General features: G+C 52.4%; 10 protein-coding genes across 10 annotated transcripts; 6 read left to right on the top strand and 4 right to left on the bottom strand.

Annotated features, from left to right (window-relative positions):
* Positions 1 to 601: 601 nt before the first annotated feature.
* APUU_60144A (uncharacterized protein) lies at positions 602 to 1,613 on the top strand (the record flags this gene model as incomplete). Its single annotated transcript, XM_041706956.1, has 3 exons — positions 602 to 796; positions 852 to 1,101; positions 1,162 to 1,613. The coding sequence occupies 3 exons, from the start codon at positions 602 to 604 to the stop codon at positions 1,611 to 1,613; spliced, it is 897 nt and encodes a 298-aa protein (XP_041559290.1).
* Positions 1,614 to 1,726: 113 nt separating this feature from the next.
* On the bottom strand, positions 1,727 to 2,134 carry APUU_60143S (RidA family protein; the record flags this gene model as incomplete). Its single annotated transcript, XM_041706955.1, has 1 exon — positions 1,727 to 2,134. The coding sequence occupies one exon, from the start codon at positions 2,132 to 2,134 to the stop codon at positions 1,727 to 1,729; it is 408 nt and encodes a 135-aa protein (XP_041559289.1).
* Positions 2,135 to 3,418: 1,284 nt separating this feature from the next.
* On the top strand, positions 3,419 to 4,563 carry APUU_60142A (uncharacterized protein; the record flags this gene model as incomplete). The annotated part of the gene is made up of 2 exons (XM_041706954.1): positions 3,419 to 3,623; positions 3,683 to 4,563. The coding sequence occupies 2 exons, from the start codon at positions 3,419 to 3,421 to the stop codon at positions 4,561 to 4,563; spliced, it is 1,086 nt and encodes a 361-aa protein (XP_041559288.1).
* A 234-nt stretch (positions 4,564 to 4,797) lies between these two features.
* APUU_60141S (uncharacterized protein) lies at positions 4,798 to 5,223 on the bottom strand (the record flags this gene model as incomplete). The annotated part of the gene is made up of 1 exon (XM_041706953.1): positions 4,798 to 5,223. The coding sequence occupies one exon, from the start codon at positions 5,221 to 5,223 to the stop codon at positions 4,798 to 4,800; it is 426 nt and encodes a 141-aa protein (XP_041559287.1).
* Positions 5,224 to 5,398: 175 nt separating this feature from the next.
* APUU_60140A (uncharacterized protein) lies at positions 5,399 to 7,984 on the top strand (the record flags this gene model as incomplete). Its single annotated transcript, XM_041706952.1, has 1 exon — positions 5,399 to 7,984. The coding sequence occupies one exon, from the start codon at positions 5,399 to 5,401 to the stop codon at positions 7,982 to 7,984; it is 2,586 nt and encodes an 861-aa protein (XP_041559286.1).
* A 424-nt stretch (positions 7,985 to 8,408) lies between these two features.
* On the bottom strand, positions 8,409 to 10,853 carry APUU_60139S (putative C6 transcription factor; the record flags this gene model as incomplete). Its single annotated transcript, XM_041706950.1, has 1 exon — positions 8,409 to 10,853. One exon carries the CDS (start codon positions 10,851 to 10,853, stop codon positions 8,409 to 8,411), a length of 2,445 nt encoding a protein of 814 aa, XP_041559285.1.
* A 382-nt stretch (positions 10,854 to 11,235) lies between these two features.
* APUU_60138S (serine hydrolase domain-containing protein) lies at positions 11,236 to 12,574 on the bottom strand (the record flags this gene model as incomplete). The annotated part of the gene is made up of 3 exons (XM_041706949.1): positions 11,236 to 11,663; positions 11,708 to 12,005; positions 12,050 to 12,574. The coding sequence occupies 3 exons, from the start codon at positions 12,572 to 12,574 to the stop codon at positions 11,236 to 11,238; spliced, it is 1,251 nt and encodes a 416-aa protein (XP_041559284.1).
* A 498-nt stretch (positions 12,575 to 13,072) lies between these two features.
* On the top strand, positions 13,073 to 14,941 carry APUU_60137A (flavin-containing monooxygenase; the record flags this gene model as incomplete). Its single annotated transcript, XM_041706948.1, has 4 exons — positions 13,073 to 13,214; positions 13,269 to 13,642; positions 13,695 to 14,417; positions 14,474 to 14,941. The coding sequence occupies 4 exons, from the start codon at positions 13,073 to 13,075 to the stop codon at positions 14,939 to 14,941; spliced, it is 1,707 nt and encodes a 568-aa protein (XP_041559283.1).
* Positions 14,942 to 15,341: 400 nt separating this feature from the next.
* Positions 15,342 to 16,217, top strand: APUU_60136A (uncharacterized protein; the record flags this gene model as incomplete). The annotated part of the gene is made up of 1 exon (XM_041706947.1): positions 15,342 to 16,217. One exon carries the CDS (start codon positions 15,342 to 15,344, stop codon positions 16,215 to 16,217), a length of 876 nt encoding a protein of 291 aa, XP_041559282.1.
* Positions 16,218 to 17,178: 961 nt separating this feature from the next.
* APUU_60135A (uncharacterized protein) lies at positions 17,179 to 17,765 on the top strand (the record flags this gene model as incomplete). The annotated part of the gene is made up of 3 exons (XM_041706946.1): positions 17,179 to 17,501; positions 17,605 to 17,681; positions 17,746 to 17,765. The coding sequence occupies 3 exons, from the start codon at positions 17,179 to 17,181 to the stop codon at positions 17,763 to 17,765; spliced, it is 420 nt and encodes a 139-aa protein (XP_041559281.1).
* Between the last annotated feature and the right edge of the window lie 130 nt (positions 17,766 to 17,895).

Raw genomic sequence — 17,895 nt, 5'->3', positions numbered from 1 at the left:
GTGTATCGAGTATTTCTGTATAGACAACAGTAGGTGACAGTGTGGGTGACTGGTTACATAATCAGAGTGAGTCAGTAACATCACGTGGTCTCCACTTCCCTCTGGCCCAAGCGTCCATACAAGACTGAACTTTGCTTCATCAGATATCGCTCTCTTCCCACTTTCGTGGCCTATTTTGTCTCTTCTGTTATGTCTCCTGCTGAGGCAGAAATGACGCCGACACCTTTCGAGGAGGTGAATGACGAGCGGCGTACTCTTTGGTGGATAAGCTCACGAAGCTCGTGTTCAAGGGTAAACTTGCTGACCCAGCGTTCTGGGCATTTATTTGGCTATCCGACATCCAGAAGCTTGAGGACTTTTACAATTTGTTTGCATCTTTGAACAGGGCTCTCCTGGGGCATCAATACCAAAATCAAATCGGGGGCAGGGTCCTCAAGATGTGTGAGTTCGAATCAATAGTCCTAGTATTTGCATATTCTAACAGTATTAGTTGCACTGGGAGTTGCCCAGGATCATGCATCGCAGTCGCCCGTAGAGGCGGCATCAGAGATCGAAACATCCGAGCCCAGACTACGACCTCTACTAAGAACGGAATGAGAGCATGGTCGTGTCATCTCCCGACAGCTCTGACGACGAACTTGAATATCAAGGCTCCTCTGAAATCCACAGACTGGCCCGTGCTAGCTCAGCAATCCGGCCTTTTGCAACTACAGAAACCCCCGTCACTCTTTCCATCGCGGGAATAGCGGACCCACAAACTAAATACTATATTCGCTCCGCTACTCTGGTTGAAAAGGTATATGAACCACGTACTCCCTTCAAGCTATTATCGTGTTATTAACAAAGTATAGTGCAGGGCCAGGGACAACAATATATGCCCCCTGAAGAAGACCTCCGACGGCACAGAGGTTGCACACATCTACCCCCTTTCCCTTAGATTCAAAGACGGCTCGGAAGCGCACCGGATACTTTGGATGAACCTGGAGCTGTATTTCTCCGCTGAAAGAATTAAGAGATGGGAAAAGGCTGTTTTCGACGACCAGCGAAATGAAACACTCGCTAACCTGCTATGCCTCGGGCCAGTCGCCTATGAACTCTGGAGTAAATGCAGATATGCCCTAAAGCCGATTGAGCTTTCCTCTGATGGCAAATGTCTGACAGTCCAGTTCTTTTGGATGCCCCGGTGGAATTACGTCCCACTCGAGCTCGAAGGCCCACCCGAGGAGCCTGATAATACTGATATCTCGGCCTGCGGTATTCCGCTATATAATATTCAGACAGGACAGCGTATCCAGTCTGGCGATATGATTACTTTCACCACAACTGATCCAGAGAAGTTTCCCCTGCCGTCAACAGATCTGCTGGACATGCAGTGGGTCCTACACAGGCTTAATGCACTTAGCGGCGCCGCGGAAGCCACTGACGAGGACCTGAACTTGGATGATCGTTGGTATGTGGGTTCACGGCTCTACTACGGGGAGGAATACGGTATCAGAATGTGGGTAGATGAGGCACGAACCGACGAAGGGGATACAGATGATGATTGGGGGCTGGTGGAGGCTCTCGAGGCCAAGCCCCTTACCCTGCGCCTGCACAAGCCCGATGCCTCCTGAGCGGTCATAATTTGACATGAAGGTTACGTCTTTTTGGTAGATTAACGAATCCAGAATGATAAATAGATACCATAGATCTACGAGACATGACAATACCTCCATAGTAGACCCAATCAACCCCCAGGAACCCTGGCCTCAACCTCAATCTCAACCACCATCCCAGGAATCCCCAACTCTGTAACACCCACACAAGTCCAAACCGGCTGATGCCCGGGCATCGCCTTTCTGAACTGCTCAACCATAAGATCAAAACTCCCCGCCAGACTAATATGGTAGCTGCGAACCGAGAAAACATCGTCCCACCCACGCAGGCCCGCATCGCGCAGGTTCGTCTCTACATTCGTGAACGCTTTCTCGATTTGAACTTTCACGTCCTGCGTGCGGATTTCCCCGTCGGTGTCCCACCCGCCCTGTCCGGAGCATTTTATGATGTTCCCGATTCGCACGGCTTGGCTGTAGCTGTAGGTTTTGTTGTTTGTGGTCCCGACACCGGGGTAGTTGTAGTAGGTCAGGCCGGACATTTTAGAGTGAAGTCAAAGCGAATGCCCCTGAATAGAAAGGAGGGAAAGTTCGGTCGAGGGAAAGCTTAATGCTGCTGGTTATCTTTAATTCCCGGGTGGCGTGTCGAGTTTAAATGTGCCACCAGCTCACATCTTGGTTGCTGGGACCCCGCACAGATAGCAACTGCAGTATGCCGAATGTAGCAGGTACAGCAGGTTTCTTTGGTTCTGGCGAATGGAATGATTGAGTTTACTCTGGGCGTTGTCTTATCTCTGGGCATGGAGATGGCCTCATACGACCTACTTTGGACAGGGATTCCCCGCAGGCGGCCTCGTTTCCTTGGCTAGGAGAGGTTCGAGTTTACACTTCAAGCCAACTCTCCACAATTAGATATGTGTCTGTTTTACCAGCCTAGACCCGTCTTCGAAAAGGTCGCGAAAGAAGTGGTGGCATTTTAGGGCTACGGCTGTCTTGGCAGCAATATCTCACCACGCTGGTAGTGCTAGCCACTGTATATGTTCGAGAAACGTTGAGTAAATTTTAGAACGACCTCTTAAGCCTAGTTCTCCTCCTATGACGTTCCTAGTACCAAGATCCCATTAGGAGGGAATGCTCTGGAAAGACGAAGTCAGGCCGGACTGACGTATAGCAAAGCCTCCACGGCTATCGGCACAGGATAGTTGGATTTCTCTTATGACGCCTGAATGTATGCGGCGCCTACGTAGGCAGTTTATACTTTACATATGTTGAGTCACCGAAGTATATCTAGACTGCCCCTGGGGGCCACTACCTACCAGGGACACAGGGCAATCCAGGAACATCTGATTGCACAAGGTTTACCAGGCCATGCTACGGACAGAACAATTGGCCAGGAAGTGACCATGTTCCTGGTATACCAGACAGCAAGTGCTTGGTTCGCGACGCGCAGGATTATGCTTCAGGTAGTGTCGCGTACTCGCTAGAGAATATACTTTCCCTCGCCTCCTCTCTGCTCTCTTCTCTCTTCTCTCTTCTCTTCTCTCTTCTCTTCTCTCTTCTCTTCTCTCTTCTCTTCTCTCTTCTCTTCTCTCTTCTCTTCTCTCTTCTCTTCTCTCTTCTCTTCTCTCTTCTCTCTTCTCTTCTCTCTTCTCTTCTCTCTTCTCTTCTCTCTTCTCTTCTCTCTTCTCTTCTCTCTTCTCTTCTCTCTTCTCTTCTCTCTTCTCTTCTCTCTTCTCTTCTCTCTTCTCTTCTCTCTTCTCTTCTCTCTTCTCTTCTCTCTTCTCTTGTCTCTTCAGAAACATACGTACACACAGATGCAGCATCAAATGTCAGCGTTCCCAGAACTCACAGATCCGGTCCGCGTGGCCGTACTCAAGGACATCTTCGGCGACATCGTCCCAGAGGACCCCCTCTTCTGGGCCTTTGGAGCAATCGCTGGTGTAAACGAACTGGCGTCCCTCTTGAACCTGAGAGCCGAGGAGAAAAATGTCATTTCTTATATAACCACCTGGACCAGTGTGTTAAAGATTTGTAAGTTCCCCATCCCAATCATAAATAAAGTATGAAACGTGGCCACTGACAATGTCCAGGGATAACCAACGGACGTATGCAATGGAACTGGCCCAGGGCGCAGCGCAGAGATAACCACACCTGTCTGCTCACCGGCGCTACCGATTCAAGCGTCCTAGGGACTCGCATCTGCCGCTTCGCTTCGGGCTGTGAAATGGTGCCCCCACCTTCATTCTACCTAGCTATCCAAATCTTCTGGAACCGGCTGTGCAAGCTATTCACCCAGAATCGCGTCCGTCGCTGGGCAGCCGCAGTCGGACGGGCCCAAGGCAGTATCGGCATTCTCCAGAACATGGTGTGTCTCTCCGATCCAGCGCGCAGACTCTGGAAGCTCGGTCGGTTTGCGCTGAAGCCGCTCAGCAGGAGCAGTAGCACTCTTTCTGGAATGGCTACGAGCCTTACGGTCGAGTTTCATTGGATTTGGAGACAGGGTAATGAACGGTTTGCGGAGCCTCCGGTGCTGTTTAATCACAGGACTGGGAACTGGATTCGCTCGGGGGATATCTTCACTTTGTATACGGATGACCCTGTTTTCATGCCGCTCCCGTCTGTGGACATTTTGGATATGCAGTGGGTCCTGACTCGAGCTGTGGGCCTGGCGAGGGCGTCTCTTGGACCGAAGGTTGCACTCCTACTCGATACGAATGATCCTGAGATTGCCGAGGACGTCAGCGGTGAAATGGCTGAGGATGAGCCAGAGTCTGAGGATGGAGATGGAGATGGAAATGGTGGGGTCAGATGGGAAACAGTGGCCTCGATGATCCAAGGCGCTGACGATAAGCCAGCCAGGGAGGAGGATCTGTTCGCCACGGTTGGCTTGTATAATGCTGCGTTGAACTTTGAGGAGCTTGTTATTTTTCCGGCGATTGCTGCAGGTTCCTCTGGTGTTGTTGAGATCTGATTATGAATTCTTTGCAGAAGCTTGGGTTAGATATATCATCATAGCTAGATAGTCATCGGATAGAGGGCAGAGGGTGTCAGGAGTCAGGATCATGTTGGGATTGTGAAGAGAACTGGCGTTTCTTGGTTTGGGATATTTGCTTGGTATCCTTCATTATCTGTTAAGTAGTCAATATATCATCAGCTAGAATCGGCGATTTTTGTATTCGAATTCAAGACTTTCTACGTCGTCGCATTATAAAGCAACACCCGTATTCAAACGATCAATAACTAAATCCTGGAACTGCCCCAACAGCCCACTTTCCTGCTCATCATGTTGCTCCACCTGAAAGTCCGTCTGCAAGCATCTCTTAATCAACCGCGCATACTCGGTCCCCATTTCCTGAGCCACGCGCACATCCTGGCTAAGCTTGGCGACTGCCTCGCTAACTATACCCACAGGCGGCAGTGCCTGTTTGGCTTTTGCCTTGGATATAGGCCCAGCGAACTGTCTGGACGTGGTCGTCCACAGCGCAATCTCAAGAAGCACGACTCCCACGGAGTATAAGTCATGCTTGGCTGTGAATCCGGCCGTCTTGGACCCGTAGCGCTCTGGATGCCGGTAGAGCTCAAGCTCGAACTGACGATACCCGCCTGGCACGCCCTGATCTGCTGTCGCCATGGAATTCATGCTCATTTGTTTGCTGCGTGGTCGTGCTGTAGACCAGCCTTGCAGATACAGTGCTAAGGGATTACCTGTCGTTGGCATGAAAAGGAGGATACCCCGGGACCAGATGTTTTTGTGCACCCAGCCGGAACTGTGTACGCTTAAGACGGTGGACGCGAGAGATAGGGCCATGCTGAATCTCTCGCCGAGTAACAATGGCAGCGGTACTAGGATTTCCTACTGGGCCGATGGACACACAATTATCGCTCTTCTCGAGGCAGGGGCTGATCCTGTTACGACTGTCGAAGGGGAGAATATTCTATCGCTGTGGCTGAACGGTGCACACCGGGCCTCGCCGTCTCCCGAGAGGTTCGACCAGGTTCTCATCGCCATTATCAACCGGCTGCCAAACATCAACACGAAAATGGACTATTATGGTTTCGGTGTATCCGAAAAGACGATTCTACACAGGCTGGTCGAGGACCAGTTCTCGGACCCAAGCTATGTCCGCCGCGTTTTGAGGATATTTCTAGACGCCGACATTAACCGGCCGCTGAACATTGACGGGCTGGATAGCAGCGGAAGGACATCCCTGCTGGCACTCCTAGACTGTATAAACCGATGGGAGCCCGTTCAAGACAACATTCTGGAGACAGCCCGGGCCTTTATAGAGGCAGGGGCTCGCTTAGATTTCGTTTCTGCTAGCGGGGACTCAGCCCTAAGTTCTGTTATTGACGCGGTCAATTTTTCGCAATCCCTTGAGGAAGGTCGGATCACCGTATCCAATATAGAGAAGGTGTTAACATTGGATCCAGGGGCAAAGTTGGTTGACCACCTCCCCGTGTCAGTGCTGGCGGAAGCTCTTTACCGCGGCCATATTCTGATTGCAGCGGCCCTATTGAGGCACAGAATGAAGGATTCCATTAATAGGGTTACTGGAAGTTCAACCTGGCTAGAAGGGGATTTGTTCGACGACAATCCACATGCCCTCGCCACCGTTTCACAACAACTCGGCAAGCCCACATTTATCAGTGCTCGAGTCTCCGGCACGCACAGGCACGGCGCCATCGGAACCCACATCTCTGACCTGGCCTTCTGCGGTATGGGGAGGACCCGTTTTTACGCATGGAGCCGGAGTTTGGTAACGGCCTACCCGATGCTTCCGCTCGCAGGTGTGAAACAAAGCTGCACAGGGAAGAACCACTGGGAAGATGAAGAGGGGAAAGACACACTCTTTGAATGGACCTGGACAGAACCACAGTCTGCCAGACCAGCAGAAACTGACGCTCCTTGCGAATTTGCCAACCCCCTCAGGGATCTCGATCCCCTGCTCACGGCTATGGAGAAACAACGAAAGTTCGAGCCCATGGTCCTCAACCCGGGGTTTGACAGGCGGAGGGATATTGGGCGCTCACGGACATCCTCGCTGCGAGGCCACTCCTGCCCTGGAACAGAGAGGCGCTGGTTGAGTGGACTTGAAGCAATCAAGCGGCCGACAGTCAAGTACTATGCCTACACCGTGCAAGAGCTCCAGACGACCGGATGGCGGCGCGACTCTCTACCCGGCCTAAACACCGATATCACGGCCGATCTAGCTTTCGAGAAACTCCAGGATTATGTTTTTTGCTCCGATGGCGGTGGTTTGCCGGTGGGGGGGAGTCGGGTTCTGGAGAGAGTGGACGACGACACAGAATCGCCCGACGAGTGGTGGCTGCAAGGAATGCCTCGCCATCAAGGGCGGGGGTATTATCCATTAATTTCACGTGCGCTCGACGAAAAGCTTGACTCTCTGGAGAGATGGTACGCGAAGCCGAAAGACTTTGATTTGGACACCGGCATAGCCATGGCCAAGCAGGCCATCATGTCTACCACAGGCGGGCATCCACGCCGCGAAGAATGGATCGAGAATCTTCGCGAGAAGTTCCAGCTGCAAGATCTGCAGCGCCATATAGATCTCCCTGAGGGGCTTGATACGTGGTCTCAGGTAGATCTACGAAGCATTTACGAGCTGGAGAAGTCCATCAATGCACACAGGTATGATGCCTGGTCTGTCTCGGCTGGTTCTCCCCATCGGTTCAGATCATTGACCTGCCTTGTCACACATCTTGAAGCCCTGTACAATCACACGGGCGAAATGACTTTCCTGGATGAGGCTGTAAGTACCGCGAGACAGGCGCTTGAGGATAGTCTTGCAGATGACTGGGATATGCTTGGATTATCCGACGAGGTGGACCGGTCACTCTATCGGTCCAATCTCGCTGCATTACTTACGCTGCGGTATAACCGAACAGCCGTTTCAGACTTGGATCAAGCTATAGATATGGCACGACAGTTCGTACGAGAAGTTGGCGCGCAGGACCATTTCCGCGCGAATTCCGTCTTGAGAAAGCTCGGTATCAACCTTGAAAGACGATACGAGCTGACGGGCCACATCTCCTTTCTAAATGAGGCTATAGAAGTGGCGCAGCAGATCTTGGAAGCCGATCGAGATGAGGATGTAGACGAGGCAGACGCCCTACACGATTTGCTATCGAGGCTTTGGCGCCGATATCGCGCGGCTGGCAGTAGGTCCGACTGTGAAACGGCCTGGCAGTGTGCAACGCTCTTCCGGCACTCCATGCTACGTGAAATCAAGCCGCCTGCGACGGGAGGGTCGGCGAAGGACTCGGCAGATTGTTCGACGGACGATGCAACAGGGTATTTAACAGAGGACTCGGCAGAGCTAGAGGGAAGCAGCACAGAAAGTGATGAATCTACATCAGGGAGTAGAAAATGAGGTATTCGGGGTACTTTCCTCTGGCTATCGCAGTATGGAGGTTGTAAGATTGAGTGTTATAGACATGTTCATTCCCTTGTTTATATTTAGTTGTTACGAAAGTATAAGCTGTCTTTTGGCATAATCTCCCAGTCATTGTATAGGTTTCCCGCAGTGCCATCCGTAGTTTAGCCCTGAGCTGAGCCCTCACAATTCTTAAAGCTTCGACTCCTGCAAACACTGTTTTCTATTCTTACCCTTCACATATTCTCGTGTCGATGTGGAATGAAACAGTACTTAATAGATGAAAGTATATAAGATTAATCTTACTACCAGCGATGTAGAGCTGAGTATCTGGCTAGGTAATTATCATATAATTAATATCTTACATGGCTACCAACAATGAAATGCAGAATATCATCGACTCCAGTTGAATAAATAAATATCACAACCCATCCCTCAATCTCGCCAACGCCCCCGAAAGCGTCTCTGCAATTTTCCTCGCCATATCCGACTTCTTCCCCAACAGCCACAACCCCTTAATACAGTCCTCCGCCTGCTCAACATTCCGCGCAAAGCCATCACTATCATGCACAAACACCCCTCCATTCAAACGAGACAACTCCTCCGCTGCGTCAAGAAATATCAGCCCGGCCTTCGTAAACGCCCGGATCGGAATCATCGTCCACGGCTCTGTAAGGAGCGTCCCCTCGTTCACGGCGTGGTGGAAATCAGGCATCTGCGGTACAGATACACCCAGGGCTGAATCCATAGTCGCGGGCGTAGCGACGCGCGCGAGATCCGCCAGTTCCCCAGAACTGTGGGTTCGGATTTGAAGCGCGATTTGCTCTTGTATCCGGCACGCCGTGGCCTCCTGCATGCCTAGACCATTCTCGTGTATGAAGTCGAGTAGATCCGCGAACATCAATGTCCCTAAATGCCAATGGGCAGAGATACACACGAACCAGCCCTGAAGGCGCTGCGGGACGGTGTTATAATCGGCTACCATCTCCGTGAAGAATGCGCCGTGGGTCTTGTTCCAGTGGTTGTATAGGGATGTTGTGCTGCGGATGATGTCTTCGATTAGTTTGCTGTCTGCGCCTTTCCGGACGGCGTTTTGGAGGTACGAGACGTGGCGGAAGAGGAGGACTTTTGCCGGGGCGGATTTTGTTATGTCTTCTGCGGCTGCGGAGTATGTGCATGGCCAGTGCGTTTGGGTGAGTTTGTCGAGGCCGCCCGGGACGAAGAGGTCCATGTCCCAGCGGGATTGCACTTGAGTTTTATTTGGGGGTGTTGATGTGGTTGTGGTTGTGGTTGTTTCGGCTTCGTGCTGGCACTCTTCGTCTTGGATCACGACCGGGCGCTCGTTCATGGACGCCGAGACCGTGTCGAACATTATCGCCAGCCAATATAACAGGCTGATTGACGCTCGATCCTCTGGGTCCATGGGTGTAATTGCTTCTTTGCCGTCGTGGGCTTGCTTGCGAAGTCCGGTCTCGATCGCGTCGCATCGGTATTTCAGTGCGTGCATCTTCCGCGCTGCTCGTTCGACGTGTACCGGTGGTCCGTCTTTTTGTAGTATATCGCGGACTCGCGATAATGCTGTACTTGATTCGGAGTGTTGCCGTTGTGTTGCCGTGTTGTATGTTTCATCCTGTTCAGACTCCCACGGCCGCTGCGTCAAGGCGAAGATAAGCTCCGCGCAGGCGACTTGATACGACTCGACATCGGCAACCTCCTGCAGAGCGCGCCTTGCCTGATCCCAGAAATGGTTCTGGAGCACGCGGTCGAATTCAGGAGTGCTCCCATTACTACACGGGTCGAAGAGCGTATTGGTGTATTTCTCGCGGTGCCGCTGACTACCCTGGGCCCACTGCGTCGCGAATGCCATGATGGAGAGGTGCAGCGCTTTGGACGCGGACCGCTCCTCGGTCTTTGTCATGCTGACTAGTTTACATGACTGCGCGACGCGGTCGAGTTTTATCGTCCGTTGGTAGATCCTGTTGGACCAGGACGAGCCCCATTCCGGGACTGCTTTGGGCGTGGTTCCCTGCCAGCCGCGTTTGTAGGGGCATGTTTGCTCGGTTACCCAGCAGGAGAGATTGTGTTCGAGCACGTCGTGGTAGATCTGGAGGAGGTTTGCTGAGGTTAGATGGGAGTTTGATGCGGAGATCATCTGCTGGTCGATGGAGAAGGGGGAGAGAGAGTGCGTGCGCGGGCTTGTTTGGGCTGGTGATTTCTGTGCGAAAGGCATCCAGCCGATGTCGCTTGGGCGTCTTGAGTCGCTGGACGACGCATACTGCAGGGTGTTATAGGAGAGTGGGGTTTGCCATGACTGGTGACTGGGGGTTGGGTCTAGCCCGAGGTCTGGGAGCTGGGTTGAGTCGGGGACACTGCAGAAGTCTAGCTGCATATTTGGCACGTAGTGAGCGGGCGTTAAAGCGTCGAAGGGTTCTGGTTCTTCCTGCGCTGCGTGGGGATCGTTGAAAATTGGATCAAGGGATGGCAGGTTGTAGCTCAGCGACGGCCCAGACGCAGCAGGGTTGCAGTCCCAGCCTAGCAAATCCTCAGCCGGATTCAAGTCGAGCAGGCCATCCAAGGAGCTGACGTCTCCCTGGACTTGAGGCTGGTCGGCCATCCATGGCAGGATTTCCCTGGTCAAGATATCCAGATGGGGCTGCTGGCGCGATGGTTTGAAGCCTGATTGCGCGCGCGACCGGGCCCATTCGGTCGTGCAGCGTTTCTTCGTCCTGGCGCAGTAGGAGCACGGAGCACGCTGCCCAGCGGTGGCATCGCAGGCGCGTTTAGACTTCCTGCACTGGTCGCACGAGTGGTTCTGGCGGCGGGCCCGGGGGGCGTTCGTCTGGGCCGGGTGTTTCTGGACAGACATGCCGACGCTGTTGTATGACTTTCTGATCGGGATGGAATGATGGAGTCGGATGGGGAAACCGATGGAGAACCGATGGAGGAGTCCGTGGAGGGCTCAGTGAGGAGATGAAGAGGGGAACTCAGATCGCTGGCAGTTCAGCGACCCCGGATTCCCCGCAGTCTGCACGCTGGCTGGCTCGCTGATTGGCTGCCTGCAGATCGCTCGCTTCCTTCTGTTTTGGTCAGACGGAGATCCACAATATACATATATATTACAGGGCATATCACATATCGGTACCAGGCAACATACGCAAGGGACGAAATAATAACAACAATAATACAACTAGACCCAATAATTGATATGGCAGAAATTTATACCAGATCCCTACAAGTAGGAGAGCTAATTACAGCGATTTACTAGCCAATGCTTTATAAATCTCCGCCTCCACCGTTGCCCATAGCCCCAGAACAGGCATGTCTACAAACGGAAGAATCTGCGTACAGACCATGCCAGCAACCCCCTTCTCGCGGTCCGCCCACCACCACAGATTCGCCAGTCCAGCCCAGTGGCCAGTCGACGTCGACCGGCCCGTTCCACCCCCGTTCGAAAGCATAAACGTGAGTCCCCAGCCCTGCGGCGGGTTTCCAGGAACAGGATACAGCTCTGGCACGGCGTTCGTCAGATCTGGCTTGGAGGCTGGGATGCCCTGGCGGCTGTAGTTTGGGAAGTGGGGGATTTGGTTTGAGAACATCTCGTCGACGGTGCTCTTGTTCAGCAGTTTTGTTCCTGTTTTCGGGCATGTTCCGTCGTTTAGCAGGACGGATAGGATTTCTGACTGGTCAGCTGTGGTATAAATAGTAGGGTAGGGAGCGTACTGCAGTAGTCCTGTGGTTTGGCGTACATTCCTGCGCCGCCGCTGTTGAACACGCTGTCAACTTCTGCCTTGTTGTCCAAATCGACAACCAGTGGTGCTCGCAGGAGATGGTCGCGAGGTCGGAGTTTTCCATCTGCCTCTCGGGCATTCATGTATGCCATTCGCTTCCGCATTTCGTGGTTCGGGATCATAGACATATCTTTGATGCCGAGCGGCTGGAAGATATTCTTCTGCAGGTACTCGTTCAGTTTCAGCCCGGTTGCTCGTTCCAGCGCAATTCCCGCCCAGTCAATGCCGACCTGTTAGATTAGCATATCTCACTTGAACTGGGAAAGGACCGTACCCCGTATTCCCACCCTTCACCCGGCTGGAACAGTAAAGGGAGTTTGACATCCTCAATTCGACCAGAGAACTCGTCCACCCCAGCTGGATAGGACCATTCTCGCAATCTATCATTGAAGAACGTATATCCAAACCCAGCGGTATGCGTCAACAGCATGCGAAGCGTGATAGCCTTGTTTTTATCAACAAGACTCCCATCCTCCTGCAGAACCTGGAATGTCTTCAACTCAGGACACAGACTCTCGGTTTGAGCGCCGTCGTCGAGTTTCAGAACTCCCTGCTCGACGAGCTGCATGCAGGCAACCCCGACGAGCATCTTCGTGCACGACGCAATCCAGAAGATATTGTCTAGCGTCATGGGCTCATTTGACCCAGCCCCGCGTTTCCCGGCAGAGTGCGCGAACAGTTCCTCGCCGCTCTTGTCGACGACGACAACTGTTGTGCCTGGGATACCGGAGACAGGATCCTCGCAGGCCTTGTCTACGATACCGCGCAGATGGGTCGTGACTTGTTCAGTGAGTGGCATGTTGAGACAATCCAGAACGACGAAATTAAAAGATTGAACATATTAAACACCGAAAAGATACGGACGGTCTATTTAACGGTTCGTCCGCAGATCCTCCAGACGTTCCATACCCCGCCATACCAGCCAACGCCAACGCCAACGCATCGGTCTGGCCAGTCCTGGACCAGCAATTGCATGGATGATTGATTATTCTGCGGGGCTGCGGTTCCGCATCCCGCGGATCCGCTGCGGACTGCGGACTGCGGACTAAAGTAGCCCAATCAGACTTTATTATTCAGATGTTTGTGTGCGGGGGATGCATGCGAGCGGGGTGGCGATCCTCAGACTGGTAGACTGCGGTAGCTATACTGTGAGCATGACTATAGAGACAGGGTTGAAACGCGGACGGGGATGTTGTGTAGCAGGCCGCAATATAAATAGGGCGACGTCGCCGGGGAATTTGAATCTGTGGAATAATTATTCAGAGTCCATTGACTGAAATATCTTATCCAATTCACCATGGGTAGTCTCGGAGATACCCTCCCATCGCCTAAGAAGTATAACACCGAACTCACGGACTACTCCGTTACACACGGTGACAAAACAGGTCCTTATGCTGAGAACCTCGAGGTTGATGCCTTGGTAGTCGGTGCCGGGTTTGGTATGCCCATCCCGGATCTTTTATGTTTTAACTAGTATAAACTAACAATGATAGCCGGCATATTCATGCTCAAGACCCTGCGCGACCGGGGTCTCAAAACCGTCATATTCGAAGCCGGCAACGACACTGGCGGCACCTGGCGCTGGAACTGCTACCCCGGCGCAGGGGTGGACTCGGAAGTGCCGGAGTACGAGTTCAGCTGGCCCGAGGTGTACAACACGTGGAACTGGCCGAACAACTACCCCGACTACAAGAACCTGCGGGATTACTTTGATCATGTGGACAGGGTGATTGGAGTGAAGAAGGACTGCGCGTTTAACACGGTTGTTGTTGGGGCGCGGTTTGATACGGATGCTGGCAGGTGGAATGTTGATACGGCTGATGGGAGGGTTACTAGGGCTAAGTATCTTGTGCTGGGGACTGGATTTGTACGCTCTCACTACCTCCATATATTCATGGCCGAGTACTAACAGAATACAGGCTGCAAAACGGTATATCCCCCCATGGCCGGGCATGGACAAATTCAAAGGAACAGTCCACCACTCCTCCTTCTGGCCGGACACCGACGTCCCCGTTTCCAACAAACGCTGCGCAATCATCGGCACCGGCGCCTCGGGCGTCCAAATCACACAAGCATGGGGCCCCGTCGCAGGGGATCTCAAAGTCTTCCAGCGCACCCCGAACCTCGCCGTACCCATGCGCAAGCGCGCTCTCACCATCGAAGAACAAGAACGCATTAAACCGTACTACCCCGAGCTCTTCCGGTACCGCGAGACCAGTTTCGCGGGGTTCATGTATGACTGGCACGAGAAGAACACCTTTGACGATTCCCCCGAGGAACGGGACGCGTTCTATGAATCGGTCTGGAAGGACGGCGGGTTCCGGTACTGGGTTGCCGTGTACAAGGACAATCTGTTCAACCCGGAGGCGAATAAAGAGTCGTACAAGTTCTGGGCGAAGAAGACGCGTGCGCGCATTGGGGATCCGAAACTGCGTGAGCAGTTGGCGCCGTGGGAGATGCCGCATTATTTTGGCATTAAGCGGCCGTGTCTGGAATTGAACTACTACGAGCAGTTTAATCGCGAGAATGTGCATCTCGTGGATATCAAGGAGAATCCGATTAAGGAGTTTACGGAGACGGGCATTCTGTTGCAGGATGGGAGCCATCATGAGCTTGATGTTGTTGCTGTTGCGACGGGGTTTGTGAGTCTTCCTTGCTTTTATATAACCATGTCAGTCTGGAATTGACTTGTAAATAGGACGTCGTCACTGGTGTAATGACCCAACTCGGTCTGAAGAGCATCGACGGCGCAGAGCTCGAGAAGGAATGGATCCCAGGCGCAAAGACATACCTGGGCACAACCGTCAGCGGATATCCCAACATGTTCCACATCTACGGTCCGCACGGTCCAACGCTGCTCAGTAACGGTCCCACTTCAGTTGCCGTACAGGGCCGCTGGATCGCCGACACGATTTCCAAGATCGAGGCGAACGGGGTCAAGTATATCAACCCTAAACTCGAGGCCGCGGATAAGTGGAAGAAACACGTTGTGGAGCTGAATGACCGCACGCTGTTCCCGACTACCAGGTCTACCTATATGGGTGGGAGTATCCCAGGGAAGGTGTATGAGCCGGTGTGCTATTCTGGTGGGATTCCGGCGTATGCAGTTGAGATTCGGAAGGCGCTGGATAGCTGGGAGGAGGGATTCGATGTTGTCAAGTCTTGAACAGGCTTCTTGAAGATTTATAGTTGGATGTTGTTTTTGTTTTTTATATCTGCAATCATAAGACATTCTATTTGGAATATTGCTCCGTAGCCAATCTCTGTCGACAAGAAATTGCTAGGCAGCAGTCCGGATCCGATGCTCCGTCTTGAGTTACTTTGAAGCTATTCCCAGCACAGTTAGCTATCAACACTGGCGTGTAAACTGGACCCGGCCAGATCCTTCGATCTCGCTTGATTGGCACAGAAAGAATCTCGACTCAGGGACTGACCACATTCTAACCAAATTTGATGAGGCTTACTGTTCCCATTTCTTCCTAGTCCCAGGTATAAATAGGGAGCTGTTCCTGTTTAATTTGAATATTCTCCAAATTTTAACACGGTTATTTCCTCTCCACTGCACCATGATCGCTCCCTTCTGGGCGTCTATCGCCCTGTTGGTTCCAGCAGTCCTGACTGAATCCACGTCTACCACATCCACTGCTGCGGCGACACCAAGCTGCACTTCTTCCCTCATCACCCGTCTATGCAGCTACCCCGAACCCGGTCCCGAATTCGCCGTCGCCAGCGAGAGCAGATCGTCCTGCTGGGCGTACTGCGAAGCCCATTCTCCCTGCGACTTTGTCATCTTCAGTGCAGGCAACCCCACCACAGGCACCGGCACATGCTGGCTATACCCCGGCGAATCCTTCGACAAGAGCCAAGGCACTTCAGACTGCGCAAACCCCAGCCTCTATGTCTACAGCAAGCCCGAGTGTGCAGGCGGAAGCCCAACAACCACTTCTGGCGCCTGCGCCGCCACTGAGACCCCCTCTGCGATTGCCTCCGTCTGCGGGTATCCGACGCCCCCTGGGGACTGCTTCGACGGCTGCACGGCCAGCTTAGGTGCATCAGACTGCTTGAGTCAATGTGCACGAGCTGATTCGTGTAGCTATGTCGTCTTTAACCCACGCAATCCGAGCGGCTCGCCTTATGCTTCGGGGACTTGCTGGATGTATCCAAGCGGGACGTTTAAGGATGGCTCTGCGTCCGAGTGTACTGGCGATCCAGAGCAGTTTGTTTATAACAACTCGTGTCCGAAGCCGTCTTCATCTTCATCTTCGTCAGCGTCGTCGTCCTCCCTTTCATCGTCTACGACGGACGGCTCCAGTAGAACTGGGGTTGTGGCTGATGCTGCGGTGTCAACTCCTACTGGCGAGAATTCTGCGTCTGGACTGTCGCTTCCTGGCATGGATATATTTGCCATCGGTGTGGCTGTATTTATATGGCGGGCTATTTAATGATATCCCTGTTTAGTTGTCTGTTCAGGTAAATGACATGTATCTTAACGGACATTGTATGAGACCACCTTTCACTTAGACAATTGGGATGGGTTCCTTTCTCTGAAAGTAACAAAGGCAGTTGTGTCAATTTACCACGATTATGGTGCGGACGAGATCTAAATGCTCATAATATAAATAGAACATGCAGCTACACAACAGGTGGAAGAGTCAAGAAGCCAGATCAGAGCTAAACCATTAAAGTACTCGCACCATCTCAGCGCACTCGTATAGCTCAACGCCTCAAAAACTACGGCCTTGGTGATCCCGTCGTCACGAGGCCTGGTGCTCGTCCATAGGAATATATTGTATACATACCGAAGGCCGAAGAAAGCGCCAATAAACATCCCGTAATGTAGAAAAGGTTCACATAGACAGGAAACTTACCAATAACGTTCTCCCACAATTTCCAGTCTAGGATCGCAGACGCCGTATCCAACAATCCCTCCTGGCACCCCACTGCGTTCGGTCGAACACGAAGAGGCTTTGCAGACGCCCCGAGCCTTGCAGATCAATACGAATAAGCTTGTCTGAATTCGGAGGCGGAGGATGTGAGTCGCTCCGGAGTTCTGATCTTGCTCGTCCTGATTGGAGGCTGAGAATACATCATAACCGGCGGTATACAAACTCGGTGTGCTGGCGTTCGCACAGCTTCATTTTGCGTCCTGTTTTGGGTGGATTTCGCGAAGGGTAGTATTTAGGCTGATGGCCGTCGTGAATGTCGTTGAGCGGGACCCAATGATATAATACGTTGTTGTCTTGTTTGTCTGAAGGGACAAATATAGCACGTTCTACACATTATAGACCCAATACCCCAATACCCCAGACGGAGGTATAAGAAGCCCTACTTCCCGGCAAAATCCTCATTCTCCTCATCGACACTTCACTCCCCAGTCCAAGCAAATAGAACAAAGCGTATAAAATGAAGTTCCAACCCGCGACAGTCCTAACCCTCCTCCTCCCCGCCCTAGCCATTCCAGCGCCAGCCCCTGAACCTGAGCCCGAGAACCCTATACCTATCCCAGAACTCACCGACAGCAAAAGTGAAGCCCAAGACATCCGCCCAGCAGCTCTAGGCCTCGAGAAACGCGCCACCGTCAGCTGCAAGATCGTCAACACCGATTCGGCCTCTGTGAACTGTCGCTATAAGCCCAGTCTGACTTCCTCGGTTATCGCCCGTTTACCGAAAGGCTCGACGCACTCCTTCTATTGCTATAAGAAGGGCGACTGCTATAATAGTAACTGGTTAGTGCTTTCCTGTCTACTCTTGCAGGTGTCGTGTCATTCGACCCTGCGGCGGTGCGTATATTCGGTTGACTGGTTGGTTGGTTGGTTAACTGTGCGATAGTACCTGGGATCAGATGTTTTACAAAGAGCAAATCTGCTATGTCAATGGTTATTACACCGATAGCAAATGCTCTGCTAGTAAGCATGCTTTCCCCTATCCCAGGCTGACTTGTTATTTCTCGGTGCTAATGGTACGGCAAAGACGTCCTGGGACTTTGCTAGGTGGGGGTATTTTGGGACCATACTTGCTACTTTTTATCTCCGGACAGGTTTACCTTGGGGGTTCGTTATATTCCAGGTCGAAGATAGGGAGAGTTGGCTGTTCCTAGGGTGGTATTGGGGTGGTGGTTGC

Source organism: Aspergillus puulaauensis, chromosome 6 (assembly GCF_016861865.1).
Source record: "Aspergillus puulaauensis MK2 DNA, chromosome 6, nearly complete sequence".
Taxonomy (NCBI): domain Eukaryota; kingdom Fungi; phylum Ascomycota; class Eurotiomycetes; order Eurotiales; family Aspergillaceae; genus Aspergillus; species Aspergillus puulaauensis.
This window is presented reverse-complemented; position numbering and strand designations above follow the sequence as displayed.